Source organism: Kogia breviceps, chromosome 4 (genome assembly GCF_026419965.1).
Source record: "Kogia breviceps isolate mKogBre1 chromosome 4, mKogBre1 haplotype 1, whole genome shotgun sequence".
NCBI lineage: Eukaryota > Metazoa > Chordata > Mammalia > Artiodactyla > Physeteridae > Kogia > Kogia breviceps.
Window position 1 is genome coordinate 75,099,353 of NC_081313.1, and position 19,962 is coordinate 75,119,314.

Sequence of the window (19,962 nt, forward strand, 5' to 3'; positions counted from 1 at the left end):
GAGAGACCTAAAGACCATGCACTTGCCAAAGTTCTGAGTGAGCAGGAAGAGTAAGTAAGAGGAAGAAGTTGGTCATTATATAGTGAATAGATAAATTACAGAGAGAAACAGAGACTCCTCTAGGGAAATGTCTTATGAGAGACAACTGGCCAAGAGTAGCTGTTTCACACAGCAACGTTAGTTAATGACTTTCCAGTCACGAGGTGACGAGTACCCTCACGATCACTCATACTCGATTCATTTCACATTAGAGCAACATTATAAAGTCTAAATGGCTCAAATTAAAATGTCAGTACAGAGTTCAGTTCTTATATATCTCCTGTAAAAATCTTTAGGAGACAAACTATAAATTCAATCCAAGTTAGCTGAGTGGGTCTCTATTGCTCATACACAAAAGGGCTTAATTAAAATACATTATACACTCATGGATAAACTAAAAAGGAGATACTATATTGAGTTCAGCTATGAGGGTAAATAAATTATTATATATAAAAACAAATCTGTTTGCTACCTTTAAATGTATTTAATTGTCATAATTATAGCATGCCTTTCTCAACACAGATGCATATGATATACTCCTAGGAAAACTGCCACAACTGTTGATACTTATACTCAAGTGTTATATTTGTATGCTGTATACCATACACATATACATGAAATATATTTATACATACCTAACTAATGTCCTTAGTAGACATCAATTATACAAATGTGCAAACAAAATTATGTAACTTCCTCATAATTCTGCATGCCTCGCAGGAAAACTGAGAGGTTGATCTCCAAAATAATCATTGTCTCTTCCCCCACAGCCTCCTGAGTGCATCACTGGGTAGATAGATGGGATTAAGCAAGTCTGCTCTTGATAACTGCATCTTTTGAGTTTCACCCACACTCTCTTCTTATTGTGTCAGCCAGTCTCTGTTTTCCTCAACTGTGCTTTCTCCAGTCCCTCTCCTGGTTGAAACCAAACTATGAACAACTATAGTCAATCAAATGATAAAACAAGTAGGTTATCTGGACCAAACAGTTTACACAGGCTAAAAACATGAACTTTATAGGGCTTCCCTGGTGGCGCAATGGTTGAGAGTCCGCCTGCCGATGCAGGGGACACGGATTCGTGCCCCGGTCTGGGAAGATCCCACATGCCGCGGAGCGGCTGGGCCCATGAGCCATGGCCACTGAGCCTGTGCTCCGCAACGGGAGAGGCCACAGCAGTGAGAGGCCCGCGTACCGCAAAAAAAAGAACATGAACTTAATAGGAAAAAAAAGTTACTATTTGGGACTAAGGGTAGGGTAACTGAGCTAGTGTTTCCCTTCCCCTGAAAGGAGAGCTAGAAGTTTCCTCTTGTTTTTCCTTTTTTTCAATTGGGCTAAAGTTAGTGAATTACTTCAACCTCGGAGGAGATGAGAAAGTAACCTAGGAGGAAATGAGTAAAGAAGTGACTTTAACTGGTCAGGAGAAGAAAGAAGAAGGTTGAATACACACACCAATCTCTCTCCTGTTCTGTGCAAAGAAGGCTGTGGGATCGACTGTGCAGGGAAAAACTTGTCCAAGGGTATTTGTGACAACAGAGTGGGACTGTCCTCCTTCCAGTCACAGCTGGGCTTCAGTGGTGGGAAGTGAAGCAGGGAGGGAAAGTTCAGGCTTTGGTGACAATGAACTAAAGGTAATTTACATGTGCTTACCTATAAGCATAGTCAAAATAAATAGTGGGTTGTTTTCCCACTGGAATATCAAAAGTTGCAATGAAAAATAATACCTTTTCGTCCAAGTGAAAGAAATTTGTTTCCAGACATAATTTCTTCAACCATGAAGAAAAAGTTTTGAAAGAAATGAAGATTTTATAATATTAACTGCATTATTTAAAACTCATTTAATTTTACTATAATAAGAGGAAAGCCTACCAAAGGGGTCATGAATCAACAATGTTCTGATAAACATCAGTTCAGTAAGGTAGGTGTTATAGAATATATTCTCTTGGTCTCTAACATATTTTAAAAAATAACATGGATCATAATGTGAAAATATATGCACATAATATGAATTATACAAATAAATAAAAGTTGCAGAAATAGATATGTCAGGTGTACCCTTATGACACATATTATAAAACTTTTACAGTAAAAGTAGACTGAAGGCATTGTATCATTTTGGGATTTATTAATGCATTCCTTAGTGGAAGGTATATATACAGAGATTTACCTTATAAAATCAGATTTAGCTATACACCTAAAGAGTTGATGTAATCTACTGAAAAAAAGAAGCTAAACCTATTTACCTCTTTTAGTAGTGTGGATAATAATGAGTGGATGCTAAGTAATTTTACTTTAAAGAAAACCAACTGAGTCACAGATAACAGACTTTGTAGTTTATATAACTATCTGATTTCTGCATACCCCAAACAGCATTTTACATCTACTTTGATTAATAGGCTATGTTACTAACATATTATCTATGGTTCACAACAAACTTGGACAACTACCAAGTTTGAAAAAAAGAAAACACTAGTAGAAGAAAGGCAGTCCCACTCTGTTATACTGGAGTTGAAACACTGATGGTAGAAACATAAAGATACCAGTTCTAACTTCCAGAAAACACAAACTATTTTTTAGTATTTAAGACGTGAGCTTATAGAACAAAACAGGGACAGGTACATGGTGTCCTATTACTATAGAAACATATCCCGTGTCAGAGTTTATTTTACACAGAAAACTCCAAATAAATAATGATAAGAGATCACAGCATGTTTGATAATCTGTGACAACAATTCTAACGTCATTGTAGCCACCGGAGAAACCTGCACGTCCTGAGCCCTGACCCACAGAGTCTTTATCTGTGTGTGTACTCTCCACAGGCCAAGCATATAAAGGCCAAATGATAATTTACACATGAATCAACTTTCTTTGCAGCATGGGCACCAGAGACATTTCTTTTCTCTGTCACTGAGAGAAAGACAGCCAGGTCTAAGCTTGTCTCACTTGAAATCATACAAGAGAAACAGTGATTTGCAGGAAAATGGCAGATCAGCAAACGGAAGCTGTTCTGGAGGCATGATAAAAACGGCAGCCACAAAGGACTAGATGAATATTTAGTTTGAAAACAGCCCTGCCAGTAACCATGAGTCTTTATCCTATTCAAAACAGGTAGCGTCATACAAACTGAAATAGAGATACAATCCTGATAGAAGATTACACAAGATACCTGAGTGGGTATCTTTAAAGACTTCAATCTTCATTTGAATAAATGTAAGACTCATGGATCCTTTGCATCCAGATCTTATTCAGAGTACACAGTCATTTCACATGAATGACATATGGAGGGCATATTGCCCACTTTGATAATTAAAAATAAATCAGTCGAGATGATTTAAAAAAAGCTTTCTCATGAAAAACTGGATACACATTTTATATCATGAAACTTGTAAAGGAAAAAACATGTATACAGTGTATTTTTCTTCAACCCAGACCCACTGGTGCTTAGGTCAACTTTTAGAAATTCATTAAACTATCACAATATTGCTATAGCCTTTCTTTTTAAAAATTAATTAATGAATTTTTTTGGTTGCGTTGGGTCTTTGTTGCTGCTCACGGGCTTTCTCTAGTTGCGGCGAACGGGGGCTACTCTTCGTTGTGGTGCGTGGGCTTCTTATTGTTGTGGCTTCTCTAGTTGTGGAGCATGGGCTCTAGGCGCGTGGGCTTCAGTAGTTGTGGCACATGGGCTCAGTATTTGTGGCTCGCGGGCTCTAGAGCACAGGCTCAGGTATGGCGCACGGGCTTAGTTGCTCCACAGCATGTGGGATCTTACTGGACCAGGGATCGAACCCATGTCCCGTGCATTGACAGGCGGATTCTAAACCACTGTGCCACCAGGGAAGCCCCATGCTATAGACTTTCTTATAGGAACATATGATGAATACTTGCTCTGGCTCATTTAATAGAGGAATGAAGATTTATTATTAAATTTGAGTTAATAGGCCATTCTGAAGAAGATTTATGTAATCTTCTAACAAATGACAGGTAGTAACTAAATCAATACAATTTTTTATTCCCTTATTACCACTTCTACACTTTTGTGTTTGCCATATTCTGTATGCCTCCTGGAATCCTTACCTTCCTACTCAACAACGCAAATCCCTGATTTTCTTCAAATTTGGTTCAAAGCTCACTGTTTAGGAAGCTTTACCTTAAAGCTCCAGTCGTGGTGTGGTGCTTAGATACACAAGACCATCAGTAAATGCTAACTATGTACATGGACTGTCAACACACAATGATAGGCCAAAATCTTAAAAATAAACTTTATTCATGAGTTGTAAATGTAAGAACTGTGGTATAATTTGTGGTTCATAAAAGGAAATTTTGAATTTTTATTCCTTTAGAGTCCAGAAATGGATCTGTAAACTTCATACCACAATCCATGCTCTGAGACAATGCCCAAAATAATGAGTTATGGGATTAAGTCATATCAGTTCCTGGTGATGAGCTGTATCTATAAAACTTGCAGTGAACAGGTTTTTGATATTATTTGTTTCTCTCTACCTTTTATGGTAGTTAGTTTTTTTTAACCCTTTCAACCACTTCCCTTTCCTCTTTTCTCCTTCTTCTGTATTCCTCCTTTAGGTTCAAACTCTATTTTACCCTATCTGTCTTCTCAGTAACTTATTCATTTCCCCACTCTGGCTGTTTAGTAGTTTTCAAAGTCAACATTAGAATTTTCCTTAAACTGAAAGCTTCCAATGGGTAAGAAATATACACACCATTTCTACATATCTAGAACCTCTTATAGTGCCTGAGATAGTGTTAGCTATTCAGAATATTCTTGAGAACTCTCAACAAACTGTGTATAGAGGGAATGTAGTCCAACATAATAAAGGCCACATATGACAAGCCCACAGCTAACATCATACTCAGTGGTGAAATGTTGAAGCCTTTTCCTCTAAGATCAGGAATAAGACAAGGATTTTGATTCTCGCCACTTTTAGTCAGCAGAGTACTAGAAGTCCTAGCCAAAGTTATTAGGCAAGGAAAAGAAAGAAAAGACATCCAAACTAGAAAGGAAGAAGTAAAACTGTCCCTATTTTCAGATGACACGATATTATATATAGAAAAACCTAAAGACTCCACCAAAAAAACTGTTAGAACTGGACTTCCCTGGTGGCACAGTGGTTAAGAATCCTCCTGCCAATTCAGGGGACATGGGTTCAATCCCTGGTCCAGGAAGATCCCACATGCTGTGGAGCAGCTAAGCCTGTGTGCCACAACTACTGAGCCTGTGCTCTAGAGCCCACGAGCCACAACTACTGAGCCCATGTGCCACAACTACTGAAGCCTGCGCACCTAGAGCCCGTGTTCCACAACAAGAGAAGCCACTGCAATGAGAAGTCCGCACACCACAATGAAGAGTAGCCTCTGCTCTCTGCAACTAGAGAAAACCCACATGCAGCAACAAAGACCCAATGCAGCCCAAAATAAATAAATTTATTAAAAAAAAACTGTTAGAACTAAATCAATGAATTCAGCAAAGTTGCAAGATACAAAATCAATATACAAAAATCAGTTGCAATTTTATACACTAACAGTAAACTATCAGAAAAAGAAATTAAGAAAATGATCTCATTTACAATAGCATCAAATAGAATAAAATACTTAGGAATAAATTTAACCAGGGAGGTGAAATGTCTATGCACTACAAACTACGAGATACTCTGTGAGTTTGTGTGTGATGTTTGTTAAACAATAAAACTGTAAAAGTGTTTTTTTTAAAAAAAACGCTCATGTTCAAACTGATTGAATCTTAATATCTTAGAGTAAAGCAGAATAATAAAGGAGGTCATATTGGCTGAAAAAAAAACCTATGAGATACTGATGAAAAAAAATAAAAATATTATGTTGAGTTAATGTTATTTTATTTGTAGGGCATAAAGGACTATAATCTGCAGAAGTAGAGCAGGTACCTGCCCCCATATGTAAGGATAAGAAAAGAATTGGAATAGGATGTTGGTTGACAAGAGCTTTCAAAAAGCAACATGGGGAGGAGAAAATCAGGAGCTTTCCAAAATACTATCAATAGCTAGACAGAAGAAAATGTAAATTTGAATCCATTTAATTCAATGCATTTAAGATGATATTTAAAAGGGTTCTTTTTTTTTTTTTTTTTTTTTGAGTTTTAGGAACAGGGCACCTGAGTATATAAACCTGGGGATATTCCCCAACTTCATTTCACTCTGTATTTTGTTCTCCATCATTACATTTGTTAAGATCACCTTCTTATCAAAGTCTTCTCTCTTATTCTTATCATCCATTGTGTTCCCCCCTAATTGATCATCAGGCCATGAATGAGACAATGGATAGCTTTAATATAGTGGATAGTGTCAATATATAATGCAGACATCGCATCTACTCAATCTACTAGGTCTGTGGATCTGCCATGGGGGAAACTGGGTCAGCCTATAATTTGATGTTCACAAAAGCAAGCTGATAATTACATAGAAATTTGTGTAATGTTTGAATAATGATTTTGGATAATACTGGTATTCTCTAAAGTATCTAAATTAAGTTGACGGGATCATAACTTTATTTTATTTTATTTTATTTTAACAAAACCACACTTTTATTTATGTACTTTTCAATAAGTTTAAATCCTTGTCTATTTGTTTTGTATATGTTTATTTGTACCATTTTTTTTAGATTCCACATATAAGCAGTATCATATGATACTTGTCTTTCTCTGACTTACTTCACTCAGTATGACAATCTCTAGGTCCATCCATGTTGCTGCAAATGGCAATCATAACTTTAAGAGTCACCCCGATTTGTGTCTTTGAAGTAAAATACCAAATCTGTCCCTTCTCAATTTTGGTTTTCCTTATTACTGCTGTATTCCCCACCACATAAAAAATAAAAATAAAATACAAACTAGTCTGCCAAAGCAGATAACCTTGCTCCTTAGATGTGTGAACGCATGAACAATATACCAAGCACACAAATAAGTTTCCTTTCTAAAAGGTGATAACACTCAACAGTTGAAGGGTATGGTTTTCAGACATTTGTACCATAACACTAAAATGGTAAAACTGTTGTTACGGAAATGGGAAGAACTAGGTAGCATCTGGCAACATGTTTTCTAGAGGCTCTTTTTTCCCCAAGTTTGAATAGGGTTGACTGGGTTACAATTTTTGCAAAGGGTTACTTAGCCCCTGGCAAAAATGTATAAAACCGAATTCCTAAATTTGTAAGGTAACATTAAGCTGTGGATTCTTAATAAAATGTTATTAAAATTCTTTAATAAAGAAATCAAGGGAAAGAGAACTTGCTTTTATTTTTTATTTATTTACTTTTAAATTTATTTATTTATTTATTTGTGGCTGCATTGGGTCTTCGTTGCTGCGCGTGGACTTTCTCTAGTTGAGGTGAGCGGGGGCTACTCTTTGTTGCGGTGCACGGACTTCTCGTTGCAGTGACTTCTCTCGTTGTGGAGCACCGGCTCCAGTAGTTGTGGCACACGGGCTCAGTAGTTGTGCCTCGCAGGCTCTCGACTGCACACTCAATAGTTGTGGCACACGGGCTTAGTTGCTCCACGGCTTATGGGATCTTCTCAGGCCAGGGCTCGAACCCATGTCCCCTGAATTGGCAGGCGGATTCTTAACCACTGCGCCACCAGGGAAGCCCTCCAGAACTTGCTTTTAAAGTTACATGCTTATTGTTATGTTGGGGCTATTGAAAAACTCTCTCCATCACAGTGGCAAACAGTTGATCTGTACAATCTGAATGAAATCTGCACTGGTCAGAAGTGGCTAAATTTGAGGATGCGTACAGCCCATGTTAGTCAATAGTGAGTTTTAAACACTTGTCGTACACTGTTAGATGCTCACATTCTCATTGAATAACTTCTAGTTCACTTCTAGTTAGAAGTCTCATGGGCTGGTGAAAGAAAAATTTTAATGTCATGCATTTGCTATTTTTCTTTCTTGCCTTGCAACCTATCTCTGATCTCCAGACTATTTTCTTAAATAAATGTTTAAAGATAAAAAAGAGAGCACGGTTAAATGTCAAAATTTTACTTGGAATTATCATTCCCAAACCTATTCCTCTCCCAGACTTCCTCATCTCAGTAAAGGACATCATCCAGATGTTCAAGCCAAAAGTCTAGGAATCACCCTTCATCCCCTCACTTCCCACATCTAAATGATTAAGACATGTTGGACACTTCTTCCTATCTCCACTGCTGCCATCATTCAAGCCACCATTATCTCCTGCCTAGGCTACTGCATTAGCTTCCTAAGTGGTCAGCTGCTTATATCCTTGCTCCCCGACCAGTTCATTTTCTCTCTATAATCAGATACCATCATTCTCCACCTCAAGAACCTCTAGTGGCATGCCACTGTACTTAGAGCAAAACAGAAATGTGGACTCTGGGTTTACAAGTCCCTGGCCCTTGCCTTTATCCTCTCCTCGCTTTACACATTTCAGCAGCACTAGCCTTCTTACTGTTTGTTTCCTTGGTCTGTGTAGAATAAATCTGTGGATCTTCAAGGCTGAAGTAAATTCAGTAACCTTTTCTGAGGGTAAAGGAAATATACTTAGCATGATTCAAGACCTGTTAGTTCCACTTAGAAATGCCCTCATTGTCATTAAAAAACCAGCAGATTATTTAAATTCCTACAAAATAAATATTCATATAGGAACAATTTAAAGACAATTTCATTATTTATTTGTTGTATTTAGTTATGTATAATGAATAATGGTAGATTATAAGCATAATACATCTTGTACATTTCTAACTATGTAAAAATTATAACTTTAAAAAGGGACAGACTTTCTCAAGAATTATAGTCAGTCTTCTATTTATATATAAAAATGCAATGGTGATCGAGTACTTTACAATGCTGGAAAGATCCACACTACTTTCATTCACAATTGTACTATTTAATATAATTGTACTAAATTTTTTTCTTACTGGGGGTTTTGTAAAAGTGCTTTACAAGAGGAAAGAGATTTTCTTTTGGGTCCTCACAGGAGCATCCGGAATGCCACTGTTTCAGGACTTTCATTGTGATGTACAAAATGCTGACACTGATTATACAGTTGAAAATGATGAACTGTTTTCCTCATTAGTATGGGAAGCATTATAAGCCCTTAAAATAAGATATTTTGCATTGATTTTATCCACCAGGACGTTGGTAATTTCAAACCCTCCAGAATCTTGAAGAAGCCAAATTAGTCTGAGAAAATGGATACAGACTGTCATTATTACTGTTATATCAATTGTTACTGGGTAATAATTGTCAATAACAATTTTACCATTAGCTTTTTAATCAACTAAAAAGTGTGGAATACAAAGACTCATAATAGAGAACCAAAAAGCCCAGCATTAAAGTTTTGCAATGTGAAGTAAGAATACAGATAAAAATCCAAATGTAAAAAAGTAATTTTGGATGATAAAGTGAACTAAAGTAGAATTTCAGTGTTACTTGAGAATTTGTTCTAAATGGCAAATATTAAGAGCTGAGGACTCATCATCTCCTTAAAAACCTTTATGTATTTAAAACCATCCCCAACATTTGATTACTAAAAAGTAGGAATTACAGCTCTAATCAGAAAATACCATATGACTTTATATGTTATTAAAAAATAAAGCAAAATTTGGTTTATAGAAGAAAATTTTGGATCTGTAGTAGCTGATTCTTTCCAGAATTTTCCAGTAATTTTCCAAACAAGCTCTTACACTGAATAAGAGACTCAAAGCTCAGGAAAAATACCACTTTCATGTACTGACATTTTGTTTTTAGACTGACTGGCTAGTAGCTAAAATAAATGATCATTTAAACTTTAAATAGGAAGAAAGGAAAGAATTAGCTTAGAAAAGGATCAAGGTAGAAGGCAGTGTGAAGAAAGGCAGAACTGCTATAGATGTACTAATGCTTATTTATTTCAATGGAAAGAACTGGTAAGTATGTAGGCATAGTACTAAACACTGACTAAGGAGACAGTAACTTTGAGAAGGAGCTGAGTGAGTGTTGCTGACAATCAGTTTATTTTACCATTCCATTGTACGTTTTGTCTAAATTGTGTTGAGAATTATCTCCAAATCTTAAGGAAGTATTTTATTACATCGTTATCAATTATTGGTTCTAAATTACAAACATACTTACATGTGAAAAACAAAACAGTTCCAAATCTCTTTATGGATCTGGTTTGGGCATGACAATGTTGAATATTTTTAAAATAATGGAACTAAGAACAATATGAACTAAAGGGTTAACCACATTTGCACAGTAGTTTTGGAAAAAGGTGTGACAAAAACGTGGTATGCATCACTGATATTCTAGTGCATATAAAGTATTTCTTAATAAGGAAAAGAAGAAAAAACAAGGACTATGGGTAAGGAATACTTAAAACAATAATAAATACAAAATTTAGTCTAGAACTAAACTGTGCTTAAATGTGAAGAAAAGAGAATTAAAAAATCTCTGTATTTACATGTAAACTATGGTTTGCAAGTATGAGGTTGGGCATTAGCTACTATTAATCTTTATTTTTTTAACATCTTTATTGGAGTATAATTGCTTTACAATAGTGTGTTAGTTTCTGCTGTATAACAAAGTGAATCAGCTATACGTATACATACATCCCCATATCTCCTCCCTCTTGCATCTCCCTCCCACCCTCCCTATCCCACCCCTCTAGGTGGTCACAAAGCACAGACCTGACCTCCCTGCGCTATGCGGCTGCTTCCCACTAGCTAGCTATCTATTTTACATTTGGTAGTATATATAAGTCCATGCCACTCCCTCACTTCATCCCAGCTCACCCTTCCCCCTCCCTGTGTCCTCAAGTCCATTCTCTACATCTGAGTCTTTATTCCTGTCCTGCCCCTAGTTTCTTCAGAACCACTTTTTTTTTTAAGATTCCATATATATGTGTTAGCATATTTCTCTAGGTCCATCCACCTCACTACAAATAACTCAATTTCATTTCTTTTTATGGCTAATATTCCATTGTATATATGTGCCACATCTTCTTTATCCATTCACCTGTCGATGGACACTTAGGTGGCTTCCATGTCCTGGCTATTGTAAACAGAGATGCAATGAACATTGTGGTACATGCCTCTTTTTGAATTATGGTTTTCTCAGGGTATATGCCCAGTAGTGGGATTGCTGGGTCATATGGTAGTTCTACTTTTAGTTTTTTTTATTTTTCTGTTTTTTTAATTTTTTTTTCAGTTACGCGGGCCTCTCACTGCTGTGGCCTTTCCCGTCGCGGAGCACAGGCTCCAGACACGCAGGCTCAGCGGCCATGGCTCACGGGCCCAGCCGCTCCGCGGCATGTGGGATCTTCCTGGACCGGGGCACGAACCCGTGTCCCCTGCATCGGCAGGTGGACTCTCAACCACTGCGCCACCAGGGAAGCCCTATTTTTAGTTTTTTAAGGAACCTCCATACTGTTCTCCATAGTGGCTGTATCAATTTACATTCCCACCAACAGTGCAAGAGGGTTCCCTTTTCTCCACACCCTCTCCAGCATTTATTGTTTGTAGATTTTTTGATGATGGCCATTCTGACTGGTGTCAGGTGATACCTCATTGTAGTTTTGATTTGCATTTCTCTGATGATTAGTGATGTTGAGTATACTTTCATAATCTTCAAATAATTTAGAAAACCATAGAAAATCAGTCTGATTTGCCTTTTTTAATCACACTACCAGAAACTTAATGTTTGACTATGGACGTTATCTCAGTCTCCTTCATTTCTACTTGGTCTATTTGCCATTTTAGCCACCGCAGAAACCAAACCAAACCAAAATTTATTTTATTCAGTAATACAAATACACATGAAACATCATTGTTTCTAGATACTGAAATGTAACATTTTTCTAGTATCACTTGATAAAGGCAAGGTTTTCAAAAATAAAATTGTATCTTTCATTTTCTACTAGTTCCATTAAGTTTTTCTACTTTATAATCTGGATTTTATATACAGCCAGTAGAACCTACATTTCAAGTGTGAGGAAATTTTAAATAAAATAAAGTGGAATGTTTTTAAGCAGCACTGCTCTCTGACACTGATGGTTTTGTTTTGGGATACAGAATATAAAACCATTTCCTCAAGATATTTTGTGTTCAACATAAAATATTTAAAACGTCTCATCTCCAAGAGATCTGGTGGGAGTTCATGACAGATGTGTTATTTCTTCCTTTTTTTAAAAACAGCATTATTTTGTCTAATTAGCAGTGATGAGTTACCCATGGCAGTATGAAGTTATTGAAAGAAAAGTAGACCACTTCTTTAGAGAAAAGAACAAACTGGGATAAGATGGAAGAAAGGCACTTATTTATTTATTTTTTGCAAGGTATTCCATAGAAAATGCCCACAAACGGCCCACAGAGAGTTCATTTATTTATGCATCACCATATGATCAGTCCAATTGCCTTTAGTCTCAAACAGAGAAAGCCTTGGTACAAAGCAAAGCATTCTCCAGGTGTTACTTTAGGTTTGTCATTATTTCCTATTTATAGACTCTGTCTAGTAAAAGAAGACAAATTACTCTAAATGGGGGTAAATGTGATTAAATGAGTCCTCTGAAGATAAGAGGGTACATGGACAAGGGTCATTAACACAAGTGACCTCTCTTTGCTCAGCCCATATTTTTATTTTGTGGATTTGAAAAACAAAACCCAAAAAACTACAAGGCAATAAGAATTTCTACTACATGTATGCAAAGAGAAATAATCTCTTTTATCCTAATAAGCATTTTCATGCTTTTGCAGTATTTTAATAACACACTGCTAGTGCCAAAATACTCTCAGAATACACTAGAACAATATTGGAGAAATTATTCATCCCAAGGAGACTAATTGGAAACACTGAAGAAACATAGTTATAATCAGACTAGATACAAGGCCCAGAATGTAAATTAGTGGATACCAAGATCATCTCAATCAAATGAAAAGTTTAAATTTGTAAAGTTTCAATTAAAACATCTATACTCTTTCTTTCACCTGATTGTAGCCCCATATGGCAAGGTCAGCCCTTTCAGTGAACAAACAGCTCAGTCGCCTCCAGTGTAGCTGTTATCTTCCTCAACAAGGGGAGACATGTGGCACAGCCTAAAGCTGGGGCATGAACCCTGGCTAAGCTTAAGACATTTATCTGACAGCATCAGCTGACACTCCACAAACACATTTGCTCTCCATGACCTCAGAGCATTCGTGATTAATCAAAAATGTATCTTGGATCTTGAGAACAAGCTACAACCAGGCACACACAAAAAAGAATATGCTCTAGATCTTGCTTATCGACTCAAGAGGTATACTGAATTTAGAAACAGCAAATAGAATAAAATGATCAATATGCTCTCACTTGTCCATGGAAGAGCAAACTTTATCCCTCAAGCAAAAGACATTGATCATGTAAATGTTTCAGAACTGCTTTCAAACTAAAGAATGCAAAATGTACATGGCTTACTGGGGGTGGGGAAGGAGGCCTACCAAAGAGGAGCTTTTGCTTTAACTTTAGAAAAAAATCTACAGCTTAGGGACATAAAGTGTATATTTGTAGTGTGTTATACTTTTAAAAACCTGTGTTCCACTTAAAACCTTTTTTGGTAACATGTTGCCAAATGTTCTTAATAAAACAGAAAAGAGACTTTAAAACTTAATGTAGGCACATTATTTGTGCAGGGAAAACTTCCTACCCCAATTTAAATGAGACACAGTTATAACATATCCCCTACACACTGTTTACAATTTATAATTTATGTCTCTTGGTTCAAACTCACTATTTTCTGCAGTCATCTGCTAAGTAATAAGATTAGCATGTGAACATTGTAATATTCTGCTTCCCAACACAGTATAATTTAGTATATTTTCTTTTGTACTTTTCACTTTTTAATAACAATACTGAACTCTAATTAAAGCAATGGGAAACAGAAGTCATATGCCCCACCCTTGATAATAAGAAAATGATTAATATTAGAAAAATATCTACAATTGAAATTATTAAGTCCTCTTCTTGCCTGGTTACCCACTGGTTAGGTTACAGTTGTTCATGAGCCTACAGCAGATCGTTCCACTAAAGAAAAACTACTTGTCCTGGTCCCTGTTGGCATGGCAAACAAGCTTTCATAGCATGTGCTCACTCTATAAAATGGTGGTACTAATTAGAAGAGATAAACTCATGCTGAGACATGATATGAATAGGCTTTATGTATCTACTAAGCTCACAGCAGTACTAGATTTATACCGTTGTTTCTTTAAACTAACACTAAACAGAAAATTCAACTTCTAACTCTGTATGATAAGAAAGCAAAAGTGATTGAGTTGAAGAAACAGAACCTCAGCCCCTCATTTTTGGTTTCACTTCTAAAATGTTTCCTGTGCACTTAGAGGTTGCCCAGCACTTCTCTCCCATATGTTTACCTAACTTAAATTCTTCAAACATGAACTGCAAGTACCAGATAGCACAGCTGTATGTTTTGACATCCATGGTGAAAATGAGCAGAAAATCTAACTGTTCCATATCAAGAAGTATTTTTACTAGTGCTAATGTGCCTTAAATACCTTGTTCCACAGATGAGTGGCCTGGCACCTGCTGCATGAGAAATAGCCAATTACTGTTCAGTGTCTCTAATTTTCTGATTCAATTAGCATGCTTCAGAGCTTTCCAGTTTAATTGCAAACTACTTCACAGTTAGCTCTCTGATTAATCATTGCCCATCTGCAAGCCATCGGAAAACTTAGTGGAACAAATTTGTGTACTTTGGAATGCTGGGAGCTTAGCAAATCAAACTTGTTTTGGTATATAAAGCTTTAATTTTGTTTGCCCTTTTCAGCTGCACTTGTAAGAAGCTCTGTACTGATTAAACAGGAAGTCCGGACAATAATATGCTACATTATGCATATAATTACTGTAAATACAACCGAGATTGTAGAAACATCATTTAAGGTTAGGCACTAACATGAATGAAGAAGGAGGTCAAGAAAACACATTTGGAATCAATTTCTTTCCATTATGACCAAATGTAAGTATCAAGGGAAAAAAAAAAAAAACTGTGTGACACACAGTGATGTCATTACAGCACCTGTTCCCCCGAAGGCATTTTAAATTCTGGCTTTTCATGTATTCATAAAATCTTTCTTGTTATTTAATTAGTAGAGTACTAAGTTTTATAAGCTTTGTTTACAAAACATATATTAGGGATTTTAAAGCAAACTGGCACCACATTGTTTATGCTTCATTTTCCCAGCTTTCTTGCTGGTCCACTGAATGTATGAATGATAATGTCAGGAAACAAAACTGTTTTAATCAAAGTTTGGCTGGAGTTTAGATTATATCTTAACCCATAATCACGATTTCTTCATTTTTGAACAATGAAACATGAATTGTATATTTTGTTCACTCCTATGAACAAACACCAACCACAGAGGGGATTTTGCATTGTATGAGGAAGGAGGCTCTAAAAATTATCTCTAAAGTCCATTCCAACACTCAGTCTCTCTAGTTCATATTTTACAAAATTTGGAATTACTCTAATGTAATATATTTTATTAGATATAATTTTAAAAAGCTTCTAAATACACCTACTATGTAAGAGTTTTAATTTCAAATTATAAATTGTAAACTCAGGAGGGCAGGGGCCATGTATCCAGCTCAGCACTGTATCTCTGGTGCCTCACAGAGGACCTGCATGTTCTTGGTGCTCAATTAACATTTTGGATGAAGGAAATGGAAGCAGTGTGGGTTCTGAATTTTTCATGTCATGTCACAGTGCCAGGTTGGACACTGTGTTCTCCTTCTGTAACCTCAACAGGATGCAGTCATGTTATCTCATAAAGATGTTGACAAATATCATCATTCTATAAATACTTGGCTGAAAGAATTATACAGAGAGAAGAGTGCTTTGCTAATTATGATGTCCTGTAACGGTTTGTTATTAGCAACAAACAACAAAAAGCAGAATTTTCCTATCTTTTACGAAGATCCTTAACATGTTATGAAAACGTTTAAAAACGGAAAGTTAGAACCCAAATGACAGCTCTAAAACGAACACTGAAGTTGGAAACATGGTTTCTGGAAATTGCATGATGAAAAAAAGTTCACTTAAAAATTTTTACCAATAGTCAGAGATATTCAGTGTGGAGTGACTTTCTGACTCTCTTAACAGTGGACACGTGTGAGGCTGAGATTCCATGAGCGCTCTAGTAGTTCCTATTCTGTCTCTGTTAAGAGCTATAAAACTGAAGTGCGCTGACTTCAAGCTTCTCTGAACTTCAATGTAGGCAGCCAATGTAAGAAATGCTGAGAAGGCATAATCTGATCATAGCAGCTTAGGCAAGTGAGCAGGCATGCTGCCACGTTCTGCTGCCCACGAGCAGGGAAGCACGGCTGGAATCCCCACTAAGATCAAATTACAAAATAATCAAGCTTTGTGGCCAGGCAGGCACGAAAGGCTATTGTGAGATCATGACATAAATCAGGGACTAGCCTGGGCAAAACCGTGCAGTCAAAAATAACACTTTTTATACCATACTTATAGCGTGGTTGTCTATGGAAAATAAACTGTTAATGATGCTCAGTTTTTTAATTCAGGAAAGGGCAAATGGCTCTCCCCACACAAGCTCCCACCAATTGAGCCTTATGTTTAGAAATAAGCAATTAAACCCCACACATCAAAGGAAAACAATGAGCTGTCCAAAATGGAATTAAGCCAAGGAAAGACCAAACTGGGCCTTGCTCCCTGTCCTGGGGTTTTCAGTCCTACCTCTACCTCATACCTACTGTGTAGCCGAATGTCTATGCATATCAGAGAGTAATGATGGAACAACTGAGCGGATAATGAATGAAAATGATTCTGAAGCACACTGAAAGAGCTTAAAGGACCCAAATATGATTTGAGAGGGTAGCGCATCTTGGGCCAAGAGAGTCATTTCTGGAAATAATCCCATTATGTAAAAAGAGAAGAATATTCTTGGGGAAGCTGGCTGATATAGATGGCTCTAACATGGCACAAAACCCCAGACAGTGATAGTCTACAGAGAAGTGTTAATGTTTGTATATGGTTCCCAAAGCTGAACCTGCTATAGAAATTACATTTTATTTCCTGAGAAGTTTCAACATGATTGTCTGTGCTATACTAAATATAAAAGACAATGAAATTATAGAATATAGTTAGCCTCTCAATAGAAGAAAAATATAAAAACCAGGGTGGAGATTTCAGAGACAATAGCAGATCTCCTAGGGAACTACTGTTTGGCAAACTTTTGCTGGGGTGACCATAATCAAGGTGGATGGACCAGCTATTTCGAAGGCAACAAACAAGCAAAACCCTAATTGCAGTGTAATCAAGGCTTTTTGGCAAACAATAGAAGCAGGCATACCAACAGATCAATGGCACACCACTTTGTGAGAACTTCCAACAGGGGTTTCAAAGAAACACTTTTAGGTGGTTCAATGTGATCTGAGGGCCAGGTGTTGGTTTTTCACTTGTACCCCTGATGTACTGATAATTACCATCAGTGATATCTTTCTGAGACATAAAAGCAATATACCTATTTGTACACTACAAATTCAAAGAGTGTTTTTAACTTTTAAAAGGAAAAATACAAGCGACTATAAAGTTCACAAGAATTTTTAAAAAATGAAAATAAAGGCAAAAAGTAGTCACTTTTAGATAGGAAATCTTATAAGAGATATGAAATTTAACATCTACTGTACTTTAAGCCTATAACTTATTGATAATTTAAAATTATAATTAGTGTTCTTGGGACCGAATGCTACACAGAAAACTAAATATGCACATATGTATGAGATGTGAGATGCTGCTGCAGAAGAGAAATACCCTATTTTTAAAGCAAAAAAAAAAAAAACCTACTGAAGTCTATCCTTTCATTTATATGTCTCATATAAATTACACATAATTTTAAATCTTCAACACGTTGAAAATGGCCAGGTCTCATGGCACTTCTCCTTTATTATCTCCCATTTTCACTTGGCCATGGCAATGGAGACTTTCTAGAGAATATTAGGGATTAAAAATTAAATACTTTGAATTGACCCAAGAAATGACCACTAGAAAAAATTAATTTTTATTTATATAAATCTGGTAAAAATATATGCATAATAATTTTTCTACTCTAAAGGCATTTTCTTATGCAGTAACACCACAAAAATAGCTTAAGTTTAAAATAGTGGATTTCCCATATGGTTAGTCCACAGCAAGATAAAGTTGTAAATGAGGGGACTATGTGAAGAAAACATAAAAAAGCCTTAAGGGCACATACAAAAAATGTGATTTTGCATGATTTACATACACAATTTTATTCCCCAAAATTCAAAGAGAAAAGCTTAATATGTCATAATTTAAACTGTATTCCTCATCAAGTATTCCTGATTACGTATTTAACTCTAAGATGCATAACTCAATTTAGAGCATAATGTGGGAGAGGAGTTAGTAAGAATCTAACCTTTTGCATTTCTTGACTTTTTTGGGCTTGTGGTAAAGCTGTATTTATAGAGATTCTACACTTTCAAATTTAAGTCTTGAAATGTCAGAAAAATCCCAAAGCTGAGATCTCACAGAAGGTGATTTTTAACAGTCCTTAAAAGTAAAGACTTTATGATCTTCTGACAACTGGAGCTTTCACATTTTAAGATTTAAAATTTTCAGTCCTAATATTACATAAGCACACACAGTGGTATGCTTTTAAAGATTCCATCACCTTTGATAAACCTGGAAAGAAGAAGAAAATAAGAAAATAGAGAAAGTTGTGAAGTTCAGGAATATTGACATAAAGAATACTTTAAAAGTCTTCTGTATTTAAACGTGGCCCCTCATAAGAATATATTTCCAGTGTAAAAGAAATCACAAGATCCAGTTAATTTTTGATTATTTATAGTAATAAAAATGTAGATCTAATATTTTGGAGCTGGAACTTGGATGAGGAAATAGAGGCCAAGAGAGGTTAAACGACTTGATCGAGATTATACTGCTACTTAGTTGTAGACTTATACTTTGAATATATCAGGTTTCTTGTCTTCAAGTTTCCTTACCACTCCCATAGCTAAAATTTTATACATAATTCTTGGAATTCATTTATTTTCAAAGTATCCTCCTACCATCAGTGTGGCCATGGACAAGTCATAAACTCTAGTTTTCTCATCACTTTCCATCTCAAATATTTTCCCACTACCTACTATGAGCCAGATGTAGAGATTACAAAGATGATAAGACATGGGTTAATCTTATTTTATGGTTTAGTGCGGGAGACAGGACTGGCAAACAACTTTCATTAAAGGCAGTACTTAATTTGACTAGAAAGTCGTTAAGTCCAAGGTGCCATTTAGTTTCTGATCAGCAAGATTAGACTACATGATGTCTAAGTCCTATTCTAAAACAATCTGAATTTCATTTTCCCCCCTTCTTATTTCTTTGATGGACTTCTTAATAAGACCAAAATTTCTAAATATTGGAAGTGATTTCAGTGGAACACAGTGATACGTTTATGAATAGATATGCAATGAACAAAGCCTTTTATGTGCAAATACATTTGTGAAATTATGGGTTTCTTTGGTATAGGCCTTTAATGTGTAAATGTTCATTGTAACTCCAAGAGGAAAATTTAATATACAATGTTTCCTTTTTTTGATTAAGAAAAAAAATCCCCCCAAAAGGAACTTTTATTACTATCTCTATATCTCAGGATTAGTATTCTAAGGAGCATAGTTTGAGTAACTCTAGCCCCAACTACTGTAATATTCTCTTAACTGGTCTTCTCCGTCAACCCATCCTACACATGCACTGGCTAGTTAATCCTACTAATATGTTGCTTTCATTGTATTTCCCTGTTCAAAAACTTTCAGTCATTCTTTGTGGCATATGAGCATATGAATTGAAGTTCATGTTCCTCAGCTCTTATAGACGCTGTTGTACATTTCTCTTCAACTTAATTTCTCACAATTTCCTTAA

At 36.1% G+C, this 19,962-nt stretch overlaps 1 protein-coding gene across 13 annotated transcripts in view; it reads right to left on the minus strand.

The window, feature by feature from the left end:
- Nucleotides 1-19,962, minus strand: part of ARB2A (ARB2 cotranscriptional regulator A) — a 428,393-nt gene that overhangs the window by 38,100 nt on the left and 370,331 nt on the right. For 3 of the 13 annotated variants that reach the window (XM_067031342.1, XM_067031334.1, XM_067031340.1), the window contains one exon: nt 18,061-18,726. The exons of 5 other annotated variants lie outside the window; for them this stretch is intronic. In XM_067031342.1, coding sequence (XP_066887443.1) covers nt 18,644-18,726 — 83 coding nt within the window. In that variant the 3' untranslated portion in view covers nt 18,061-18,643. Of the gene's footprint in view, nt 1-7,357; nt 8,556-18,060; nt 18,727-19,962 lie in introns of those variants that run through there. 5 more of the 13 variants (XM_059061462.2, XM_059061458.2, XM_059061461.2 and 2 more) reach the window with 4 other exon arrangements.